Source organism: Bombyx mandarina, chromosome 06, assembly GCF_030267445.1.
Source record: "Bombyx mandarina strain Sakado chromosome 06, ASM3026744v2".
NCBI lineage: Eukaryota > Metazoa > Arthropoda > Insecta > Lepidoptera > Bombycidae > Bombyx > Bombyx mandarina.
The window spans coordinates 8,674,328-8,686,978 of NC_143213.1; the positions used below are offsets into that span (position 1 = coordinate 8,674,328).

At 40.2% G+C, this 12,651-nt stretch overlaps 1 protein-coding gene across 1 annotated transcript; it reads left to right on the top strand.

Moving 5' to 3' along the window:
* Positions 1–10,272: 10,272 nt before the first annotated feature.
* LOC149502821 (uncharacterized) lies at positions 10,273–12,045 on the top strand. The gene has a single exon (XM_089728348.1). It carries the CDS (start codon positions 10,456–10,458, stop codon positions 12,043–12,045), a length of 1,590 nt encoding a protein of 529 aa, XP_089584474.1. The 5' UTR covers positions 10,273–10,455.
* Positions 12,046–12,651: the final 606 nt, after the last annotated feature.

The window sequence follows — 12,651 nt, forward strand, 5'->3', positions numbered from 1 at the left end:
CTGCAACTTTTTCCAGATACAAGAACTAATAAATAAAAAATCACAGCACAATCTCAACTTTTCAAAGTTTGCCAATATTTTTTTGTTACTGAAATATAATGTTCTTTTTTTAATTCCATCTATAACGTAAATGCATATTATGCGGCTAACATTTATAACGTGTGATCTTAAGAGAGTCGTGACTGCAACAGTGTCGATGAACGCAAAAATAGAATCTCAGGATGTTTGTCTACATCAAGTGAGTACGTTAAATTAACTATGAAACAGTATACATATACCGATTTTTAGGAAATTCTCGATGTCTATATCTTTGTTGTCCATGACATATGGTATCAGTTAAACTGGGTAGGGATAGAGGCTTGAAACTTATTAATACGTACATTAAAAAACTATGTATAAACAGTCAAGCACACAGTGGAGTCCTGCCTCTTAAAAACATCAGATCGATGACTTACATTGGAATGATGCATATCCCATCTTTCAAACCGAAACTGCGTTAATACTTCGTCGTATGTATTTACGATAAGTACTATGGGAAGTTAAAAAGGAAAATAAGATGCCAATGCTATTACGGTGGTCGATGTCTTAAAAGTAGCTCGTTAAGGACTGCTGCATACTCTTAAGTAATAAAAAACCGGACAGACTATTGATCGAATAAAAAACGCTATACGTAAGAAAAAAACACTGGCGGTAGGACCTCTTGTGAGTCCGCATGGGTAGGTACCACCACCCTGCCTATTTCTGCCGTGAAGCAGTAATGCGTTTCGGTTTGCAGGGTGGGGCAGCCGTTGCAACTATACTGAGTCTTTACAGCTTATATCTCAGGGTGGGTAGCGCATTTACGTTGCAAATGTCGATGGGCTCCAGTAACCACTTAACACCAGGTGGGCTGTGAGCTCGTCCACCAATCTAAGCAATAAAAAAAAATCATAATCTGTCGCTCCGATTATTAATTTAATAGAATGTTCAAAATAAATCCAGTTGCTCGCATTACATTGATAATTTTAGTCTATTATGATATTGATATTATAGAATCGGTGATGGAGCACTGGTCACACCGGAGAACCCATGACAACGCGGACGTCGACCTATACTCGTATCGTGGAAAATAATAATAGACACTTCCTACTTGCCAATTATAACAAGTGTTTATTTGAAGCGTTTCTCCCTTACTCCTATTTTGATAGGACCGACGAAACCTCTACATAGAAAAATACGAGTTTCATAAAACATCGACACTTCTGTAATTTTTAGACCCCGATATACCTATTTCTACTTTTTTTTTTTTTGTATGTAACATCAAATATGGGCAATCGAGCGGTTATTCAGTATTTTGTGGAAAATCTGTTCTGAATTTATTTTATTCTGAGTCACAATGTACCAGACATTCGATTTCGTCTATAAAAATGTATGTGACTATAGTGAAAACACCAAAATTTCGTATTAAATATGTTAGATTATGATGAAACTCCGACGTTGATGAATTTCGTGCGACCTATATTTAAAAAAAACACAAGTTACAAAATCCGTTTGTTGTTTACGGCGAACTCGTCAGAAAGATACGAAAATAAATTATTAGTTGTAGGTACGACTCATTCGATTCTTTTTTTTTATTAACAATCTTAAGCTTACTACAAACTAATCACAAATTTAGTAATTATCGTCGTAATATTATACAATACATATAAGTAGGACCTATCTATCAGACTTACCACCGATTCGCGATGAACTTTCACCACCAAAGAATCGACAAAGAAACTTTTTTTTTTATTGCTCAGTTGGGTGGACGAGCTCACAGCCCACCTGGTGTTAAGTGGTTACTGGAGCCCATAGACATTTACAACGTAAATGCGCCACCCAACTTGAGATATAAGTTCTAAGGTCTCAAGTATAATTACAACGGCTGCCCCACCCTTCAAACCGAAACGCATTACTGCTTCACGGTAGAAATAGGCAGGGTGGTGGTACCTACCCGCGCGGACTCGCAAGAGGTCCTACCACCAGTAATGACGCAAATTATAATTTTTACGGGTTTGATTTTTATTACACGATGTTATTCCTTCACCGTGGAAGTCAATCGTGAACATTTGTAGAGTACGTATTTCATTACAAAAATTGGTACCCGCCTAAGATTCGAACACTATTGCATCGTTCAACACGAATGCACCGGACATCTTATCCTTTAGGCCACGATGACTTCTCGGAACTTGGAGGTTTCTTCTGTTCCAAATAAAGATTGTGCTTCGCAAGACAAAAAAAATATTGTATAAAATCATTGGGTTAATATTTCAAATCATACAACAATTCATACTACAAGGTCGACAGCAAATGAAATAAGAATAATATTTTATTATGTTGATAAATTGAAATTCGACCGAATGAATAATGTAAACTATTTACAAAATCGTTTTTGTGATAAAGTAATTAACATTTGATAAGTACGAAACATATCTTGTTAGCTTTTTTTCCTTTTGAATCCTTAAAGCAAAGATTTATAAACATTGAACAAGTAAATTAGACATAAGCACTTTGTTGAGGAATGGAGTATTCCATTGTATAAAATCCACAAAGAAAATATTAACATGCAAATATTAAGTAGAGAAACAAGAGCAAGGAGAACCAAGTTTGTTTTCAATTTTCATAATTGCAATACAAGCATTTACTTGAAACGTCGGGTAGACAGAGCTGGGTATTCACGTAATAAAAAGTTATACAGAACTCTTAAGTCATAACTCGTTTTACACAAGGAAACAAATGCCGCTATAGCGCTGCTAAATGAAAACAATAGCTGCTAGTGGTTGCGTTGCAAATCAAATTACAACTTTTACATTATGTCGGTTCCTAGATTCATTCAACACATAAACTTGCGAGGCCTTTTGCACTTAAAACTTTCTCCGGGGTAAAACTGCGGTCACAATATATCGCTGAACGAATTGTTATTGTTTGTGAAGGGAACTTTAACCGCTGTGGATTAAATTCAACCGAAGTGGCTCGTAGGCTTTCGTCGTCGTAAACTGAGAGACCTAATGTGCTTTGATTCTGCGAGATAAATACAAAAGTCTTAGAACCGAGCAATTCAGTGATCTTTGTTATAAATCTTCCTTCACAACCATTCCTAATTTTTTTAGCTCCAAAAAGAAAAGAAAAAGACGGATGGGTTGTTTTCGTCCAATTGGATCAAAATTTATGCAGTAATAGGATGATTTCAAATAAAACATATTTAACAATATAGTAGCCTCCCATCGTGCTATCTACTATATAGGCTACTATCCTATTTCTGATGCGAGGTAGTCATGCGTTTTGGCTTAAAGTGTGAGCGAGGCATAATACAATATAATTGAGAATTCAATCTCATATTTTAAGGCGGGTAGTGGCATTCACGATGTGATATCAATTGGCTTCGGTAACCATTCAACATCGGGTGAGCCGACAACTCGTTTACCCAGCTATTCAATAAATAAAAACTATACATTTCATATAAGCGGCCGTCAAAAACCTTACATAAAACATGTCTGTTAGTGTTATTAAAATTTATGTTTTATTTATAACGTGTATAAAATGCAAATCATCGAGGAACATTCGAACCCGTTATTTGAGATATAAACCCGTGGAAAACATATCACGAGTGCTATGTTTCTTTTCACACGAGGGAATTCAAAACAACCATTAATGTTACTCAGGGTAATCATGAATATTCCATTGCAAAACCCTTTTAAGAGATAACGTTCTGCGAACCGCTTTTAATAATATTTTGTAAATATTTAATAATACACCAAAAAAAAATTATGTTATTCGTTATCACAGCAGATAGCCGACGATCGTTCTCGTTTTCAACCTTGTTAAATGTAAACTAAATTAAATTTGGTAATTAACTGAAGATAATCAAGGGGGCGTAGAGATTTCCTTTCCGGAGATCGTCTTGCAAAACAAAAGAAAGCCAAAAGTGGGAAATAAAACGTGAGCCTTTATGAAAGTTGCGGAAACGGAAAGTTTTCCAATTGATAATAATTCCCATTGTGATGCAGCACAAAGGAGAACAAGAAAGTATGGAGTTCAGAAATAAATTCTTAATTTAAGAGCTGACTGAACGCTATCTGAAAGGAAAGTCGGGATTAGAAGAACAAAGAGTGCCGCTCAGCTCACTGCGGCGAATAATTTTTTGTTGACTTCTGTTTTGCTCTTAGCCGTTTGCATAAATTGGACTGTAAACTTCTTCGGCTAACTTTTCTTTGGCATCGATAGCAACAAAACGATGTTTGGTATAGAGAGCTGGATCATTATATGTTTAGTCCCCTCCTGGCTGAGCCTTTGCTCGCCCACCTGTCCTGGTGAAACTGGAAAGGCCTTCGGGCCACAAGTAATCATTCAATCATAAAAAAAAAAATGTTTGAATTTAGAACAACAAATTGAAAATATGTCATTTTAGAAACTGATAATCGAAACAAATTATTTTTGTCATTTCAGCTTAAAAAGTTGGGGACAGATGAATTTCATGAAAATTTTCATCATTCAACGGTTTTCATTTGTCAGTGTTTTCTTTTTAAATATAGATAGTAGTTTATGGTTCCTCAGCCAAAAATTGCTGAAAATCGAACGAGTTAAATTTCAAAAAAATTCAAGCAGTTCATTCTTTTTTACTAGCTCTTCTTCTTCTTCAAGCTAGGTTTAACAACAGTACCAAGTGGTAGTTCAGCTATATTTCTTGTATTAACGCTATCCACGAGCATCGGTGAATGCTTACAAGTGAAATGTATGAGCCGAAGAGTAATAATCAATACTTTCTGCTTATTATGTTAAGGCCCTAAACTAAAATCGACCCTCAAGACAGGATTAGCCCTTGCAAAGGGCGCATAGAGCGGAAGTTGTCAGCAATGCTCGTAAATCCTGGTTTTCCCGTGCACCCCGATTACATTCCGCTTTGAAATGATTGAATGAACGATACGCGCCAACTGAAGCCTACTGTACACTGGGTTAAATGAAAACTAGATATTTTATTCCTATTTTTGTTCAATGAAATTACAAAATTTTACAAATTACAACACATATCTTTTTATAAAATAGCATTATGTTTAATGTTTGCATTTAATATCTTTGGAAAAATGTAATCCGTGACGATAAATATCATTAAATAAATAAACACGGGGCAAAGTGTCCAGCTAGGTAGGTCCAACTTCGATAAAGAGGTGAATCGTCGAATCAAACTCAGATGGGCAGCGTTCGGAAAGCTACGTAGAATCTTCTCATCACAAACACCGCAGTGTCAAAAGCCTTTGACCAGTGTATATTGCCAGTGATGACGTATGACACTGCGATATGGTAGCTCATAATGGGCCTTATCAGGATACTCAAGGTCACCCAAAGAGCAATGGACAGGACTATGCTCGGAGATTCTCAGGAAAACCATTGCTTTTCTTGTCTACCTATTGCTAGCAAATCTCGAGGGGCTATGCTAACTTTACCGGACGTGTAGTTGAGCTCACGGGACTCAGCCTGGTGACTTTGCTAACACTAGTAAGAGCAGTGCTTTGCTGAATCTACCACCGGATCGGAATCGCGACTCACTGAGAAGATCCAGAGAGAAACTCAGTGGGCTGTGGATCAGGAGGATCCGAAATGAGCAAAAACTATTTTTATTGCAAAATATATACTGCGTAATATTTTATGTTACAAGTTCTTTATCATTATCAGTTTGTAGATCATAGAAATAAAGTTTAAATGTGTGTTTCTGTGATTTGACAAAAAATCTTTGACGCGAAGTCTTCTTACAAGAATGTTGCATAATGAATTCTTTACCAAGTCAATAGTAAACTTAAAATAATATAACAATACAATTGCGGCGTGCATGTAATATATCGCGTTTAATTTACGAAATAAATACCATGATTACGTGACCGGATGTATTCAGCACGGTGGAGTGAAGTGCGAGCTGGATTATTGTAAATAATAGTCCTTTGACGACACGAAATGCAAAGCGCTTTTAGAGCGACATAAAATGTAATTCAGTTACTTTCTTTGTAAAAATAATATTGTACATTTTGCAAATATAAATTAAAATACCATCCTTTTTATTAAAACTTATAATTGAATCTCTTTTGATTATTTTTCGAACTAATGAATAAAAATTCTATGCCTACATATTATATACCTTCATTTATAGAGTGAAACCATGGAGTACGAGCGTCAGCTTTATTTTGTAACTAATAGAAACTAAACTAAAACATTTGTGATGCCTTTTTACAAAACCTATCATTAGCACTACCACTTGTATTTATTATGGAAACAGTTCCATTACATTCTGAATATATTTTCTGAATTACAAACAAACAAAAATAAACACACTTTTACTATATTTTTATTAGGGTACAGAGATAGAAAAGAAACAGCGAGTAAAAATGTACAATATTTTAAATACAATGAGATATAAATCTAAATTCATGACTTGGACACACTGAGCAAAGATCCCAAACAAAAACAATGAACGAAAATGAAAAATCTTCCCTTTGTTTAATACTACCGAGACACCCTTATAATGTAACCTCCCTTTATTGTTGTATTTAATCACCTCGTTGGCCAAGTGGTGAGTGATTATCGACTTAGGGGCATCCCGATTCGATTTCCAGTCGCATTCAGAATCTTGGAGAAAATTATTTCGTATTCCGGATTCACGTGTATTTCACATTGTTACGTTTAGATTTCTAGCATCCGTAACTTAAGAATACATCCTACCGCTGATTATGAATTGCTTATTACTTTTGCAAGGCCACAGACATGGCATATAGACCAAAACTTCTGTTGGACTGTTGCTGTAAACTTATTATATCAGGATTCCTTAAATTGCCAAGTCCCTATAAGCCGTTTCAAAATCAAATATGTAATCTAAAAAAACTGTTTTATTATAATTACTGTCGCCAAAATCTGATAATAATTCCGTAATGTAATTATATATAATGTATTTAACTCGTAGTAATGTAATTATAATTGTATATAATGTAATTATATACTACTGGTGGTAGGACCTCTTGTGAGTCCGCACGGGTAGGTACCACCACCCTACCTATTTAGGCCGTGAAGCAGTAATGCGTTTCGGTTTAATAAAAATAAGGGGGTCGCTATTTAAAACGCAGATAAAGCTTCGACTTCATATCTCGAGGTGGGTAGCGGTATTCACAATGCGATAGCTATGGGCTGCGGCAGTCAGCACCTGACGGGTCGTTTTTTTTCCTACCTAGGCTGATGATAGCCTTGAGAGGCTATTTCAGCGTAACCTTAGCTAGTAGGTGAGCTCACAGGGCTCAAACCGGAGTGATGCTAACACTGACCCTAGCAAGAGCAGTGCTTCGCAGAATCTACCATCGAATCGGAAACGCGACCCACTGAGAAGATCCGCCGAGAAACTCAGTGGGCTATGTCTGTGGGTTAATTCACTCGTCTAGCTCTTCGTCGCAAGCGACGGGTTCGACGAGGACGGTGACCAGTGCTTGTGGTACCTAAAAGCACCGTTAATGGATCGGGAGGATCCGTAATGACGTGTTTTGGGCGTGTTTACCATTTGGTCTACAGGATCGGGTATGAACGGGTCGTGAAGTCATTTGCAATGTATGTTAGCAGTATTTTTTTCACATTGCCCACCTATCGCTGCCACTGTCTACCGCTGAGTACTCTCCGTAAACCTCGCTTGAAGAAGGACTAATATCAAAAATTTTATTATTAAAATGTTATATAATTTTGAGAAAAAGTATTAAGCTCTGAACGTTTACGGCTTAAGGTATGTATTGCAATAATTAAATTTTTTATTTAAGCTAATTAAATAAAACTAGTATGGCTACTTGCACCTATGCGTTCTAAAAATTAAAATAAGTAAACACTAATCGTAAGATATAAATATAGTTTTTATATCGTTCATAACATTGTCCACTAAAAAAATATTAATACAGCATTTGAAGTTTTTCTTTCATTCTACAAAGCATTGTAGTAAAATATAGTAATATTAACAATAACAGTGACATCATAAATAAATGAGGTCACACTATTTTGTAACAGACTACAGTTTCCGCCCTCAAATTACACAAATCAAAACGATCTATCCAAGCTCATCAAACGATTTTTGTATACAATCTTAGAAACATATTTACGTTACAATCTGCATCAATAAATTCAATATAAAGTAAATATTAATAAGGTAGGCTTCCGTGGATTCTACACGACAAAAAAAAGAAGACTGAATTCAAAACAGTGAAAATTTAGAAAGACCTGATCCACATATTATTATGTTGCTTCTTAAGAAAGGCAATGGTTGCGCGTGTGATTGCATTTCTTTTAACCCGTATAACGATGAACATCAATTGTTCAATAGCTGATAATGTAACTACTTAGCAAAGTAGCCAAGTTCGCACCTAATTGGTATACAAGCAGTCAGCCAACCGTTCGGTCATCTCGATGATTTATTTCCATGCAAATTATACATCCGAACCGGCGGGGATATCGCCGACCTAAATCACAACTAGATATGTTAGTACTAGGTAATCTACATAGTTAGGTACTGTAATAAGTTGCATTTTACTGTATGTACGATATGAATATTTATCATAATTCATTTTAGTATTACTTAAAAAAATGTGAACTTAATGTAACTATACTTGAGACCTTACAACTTATATCTCAAGGTGGGTGGCGCATTTACGTTCTAGATGTCTATGGGCTTCAGTAACCGCTTATCACCAGGTGGGCTGTGAGCTCGTCCACCCATCTAAGCAACAAAAAAAATAAAAAATATATATACCTAGTCAGGTCATAAATTCTGTCACATGTTTAATGTAAAATAATTGAAACAAGTTTATTCATTATGTAACCATTCATATACCAAAATGAACTTAACAGAACATAGATTTTTATGACACTAAAGTTTGTTCAAAATGACCTCCGTGATTTGAATACAGGCCTTCAATCTGCGCGGCCAGTCGTCTATCGCAGCACGAACGAGGTCCATGTCAATATCGGCGGCTGCCTTAATCAAGGATGTCTTGAGTGATTCCAAATTGGGATGAGGCTTTGAGCACGCTTTTTCCTCCAAGTGTTGCCATATCTTGTAATCTAACGGATTCAAATCTGGACTGGAGGAGGGCCAGTCTTCGTGCCGGATGAAGTCGATTTCACGCGCCGCCAGCCAGTCTTGTGTGCTCTTCGCTCTATGAGTTGGCGCCGAATCTTGTTGGAATACCCAGTGCCTGTTATTGAACATGGTATGAGAAACAGGTTCCACAAGGTTCGTCAGGACTGTATTTTGATACACAACTGCATTCGTTTTTACACCTTTCTCACAAAAATGTACCTCTGTTAAGCCCCAATAAGAAACTCCCAACCATACCATGAGCGAGGATGGAAAATGACCTCGTTGGACACGCGGAATACGGTTGCTCGCTTCTTCACTACTGTGTGCGTACACCTTATCATTTTGTTTGTTGTAGCTCTCTTCTACGGTAAAAAATTTTTCATCCGAAAAAAGAATTTCCCGATATTTTTTTCCGCGTACCGCTTCAACAAAGCGCGGCATCTCTTCAGTCTCAGGTCCATTAGACGAGCATTCAAACGATGTCCTGTTTTTCTTCGATATGCCCGAAGCCCTAAGTCTTCATTTAACACCCTTTTCACCGTGGTTCTGCTTAACCCCATCTGAAGGGCCAACAATTTCTGCTTACGTTTGGGATTTCTTTGAATTCGCGCCCTCACAGCTTTTATCACTGCTGGAGTCCTAACAGACCGAGGGCGACCACTTCTTGACCTGTCATCTACACTAGAGTCTTCATTGTATCGTTTGATGGTACGATAAACGAATCTTTTGGCTATATTCAAATTTTTCAGTATGTTAAAAATTTGAATTGGCGCGTAACCCCAACGATGCAACGCAATAACTGCAACACGGTCTTCTTTAAGCGTCCACTCCATATTTAAAAATGAGTAAAGTTCTAAATGTTATACATTTTTATTTTCATGGACAATTCGAAATTCGAATTCAATAAACTTTTTTGTGGCCAGCATTCTAAAAGAAAAGTTTTTACTGTGTGACAATACTTATGACCTGACTAGGTATATATGTCGTGGATAACGACTTTTAGTTGTCGTGGATAACGACTTTTAGTAATATTAAGACGGTGGTTTTGATTATTATTTTAAATGATGAAATGTTGTTTTGATAAATATCACAAAATGAAGGGTAGACTCCGTAACGCCACAGTATAAAATGGCGGTACGTGGACAGAGTCGTGGCACAATTGCGTCGCATCGCCGTCTGTGAGCGGGCGGACCCCTAAATTCCTAGAATTCGTTCGGTAACTTAGTGGCTCGTTTGCAAGCAGACGACTGTGTGCTGTAATTAATTGCGATTATTATAATTTTGGGGCCTCGCCGTAAGGCGAGTGTGCTTAAAGTCCCGGGGTAGCCCCCCCTGGGCACGTGATAATGGAGTCCACGATCGACCTGTTTGCGGAATTCCTCCGCCTGAGGTACCCGTCGTTATCGTCGGAATTTTTAGAATTTAAGACCAATCACGCCGCGAAATCGCTCGCGGCCTCCGTCGCACCCGCCGCTCCCGTGTCCCCGATACTCGCGAGCAAAACTCCTGTGCCGACCGTTGCGGCCTCGGTTCCAGTCCTGTGTTCATCCGTAACAAACGTCGCGGCCGCGTCGTCCAATGCGTCCACCCGATCTTCCGGGGCCTACGTCGCGCCGGCCGCCCCCGCCTGCAAGTCGCCCGCGCCCTCCTCATCCGACTCAGAGTCGGACATGGAGGTCGACCCTTGCTCCGCCGCCCCGACTGATGGATTCACAGTAGTCCAAAAAGGTAAAAAGCGCGCTGCGGAAGCCCGAGCTAAAGTAAGCAAAGCCGCGAACGCGTCGCGTCCTCGCCCTCCAACCCCCGTTGCTCCCGCTATCCGTGCCACACCGTCGCCGCGTCCGGTGGCGCAATCTAAAACTCAGACCCCTCCCCCGGTTATCCTTCAAGAGAAGGCAGCTTGGGACCGAGTTTCCCTGGCCCTTAAGGCCAAAAATATTAATTTTGCCAGCGCCCGTAATCTCGCCAACGGGATTCAAATAAAAATAACGACACCCGACGACCATAGGGCCCTCTCAAGTTACCTCCGAAAGGAGCGTATAAGTTTCCACACTTATACGCTCCAGGAGGAGCGCGAACTCCGCGTTGTCATACGTGGAATCCCGAAGGAGCTAGATGCCGATCTCGTCAAGGCCGATCTGATAGAACAAGGCCTACCAGTAAATTCCGTGCACCGCATGCACACCGGCCGCGGTAGGGAGCCATACAATATGGTTCTAGTCGCCCTCCAGCCTACCCCCGAGGGTAAGCAAATTTTTAACATTCGGATCGTCTATAGGCTCTCCGGTATTGCCGTCGAAGTCCCCCATAAAAAAGGCACTCCTAGTCAGTGCCATAACTGCCAATTGTACGGGCACTCTTCCCGTAACTGTCACGCGCGCCCCCGATGTGTTAAGTGTTTGGGCGATCACGCCACGGCCCTTTGTACTCGCGACCAGAAAACCGCCACTGAACCGCCTAGCTGTATCCTGTGCCGAACACAAGGTCACCCCGCGAACTACCGTGGGTGCCCCCGAGCTCCAAAAATAAATCGCCGCGTCGCCCGTCAAAACCGCCTCCGAGCTTCCGGCCCAGATATCAAAGCCACGGTACCCTCTGTGCCGAAGGCTAAGCCTGCTTTCGTGCCGGCGTCGGTGCCCAGCGTCTCGGCTTGGGCTAAACCGTTGCCGTACACGAACACGGCTACAACTCTCTCCCCCGCGACTCGTACCACCCCCGCGATACGTCCCTCCCCCGCGACCTGCCCTCCGACCGCGTCCGAAAATCTCGCTCTAGCGATCGACTTTTTTCAGTCGATCAACTTTGAGCGTGTTAACGCTTTGGGTGACGCCATTCGCGCCGCCTCCACTGCACAACATTTCATCGCCGTTGTGCAAGAATACGCTGACGTATACGCGTCGTTAAATACGTACGTCCTCCCCTCACTCCGCCGGTAATCAATGGCGTACATTAGTAGAATAAAACCCTTATCCGTAACAATAGGATTTTTTAACGCTTACGGTCTCGCAAATCAACGTGATCAGGTTTGTGATTTTTTGCGTGACCATCAAATTGACATTTTCTTAGTGCAGGAGACCCTACTCAAGCCCGCGCGTCGCGACCCTAAAATCGCGAACTATAACATGGTTAGGAACGACAGGCTCTCTGCTCGTGGTGGTGGTACCGTCATTTACTATAGAAGAGCCCTGCATTGCGTCCCGCTCGATCCTCCCGCGCTCGCTAACATCGAAGCATCAGTGTGCCGAATCTCACTGACGGGACACGCGCCGATGGTTATCGCGTCCGTTTATCTTCCACCGGATAAGATCGTTCTAAGCAGTGATATCGAGGCGCTGCTCGGCATGGGGAGCTCTGTCATTCTGGCGGGCGACCTAAATTGTAAACACATCAGGTGGAACTCACACACCACAACTCCGAATGGCAGGCGGCTTGACGCGTTAGTCGACGATCTCGCCTTCGATATCGTCGCTCCGCTAACCCCGACTCACTACCCGCTAAATATCGCGCATCGCCCGGATATACTCGACATAGCGTTATTAAAA

Excerpts from the sequence above, each read along its gene's own strand:
- LOC149502821 (XM_089728348.1), top strand. The coding sequence starts at position 10,456 with ATGGAGTCCACGATCGACCTGTTTGCGGAATTCCTCCGCCTGAGGTAC.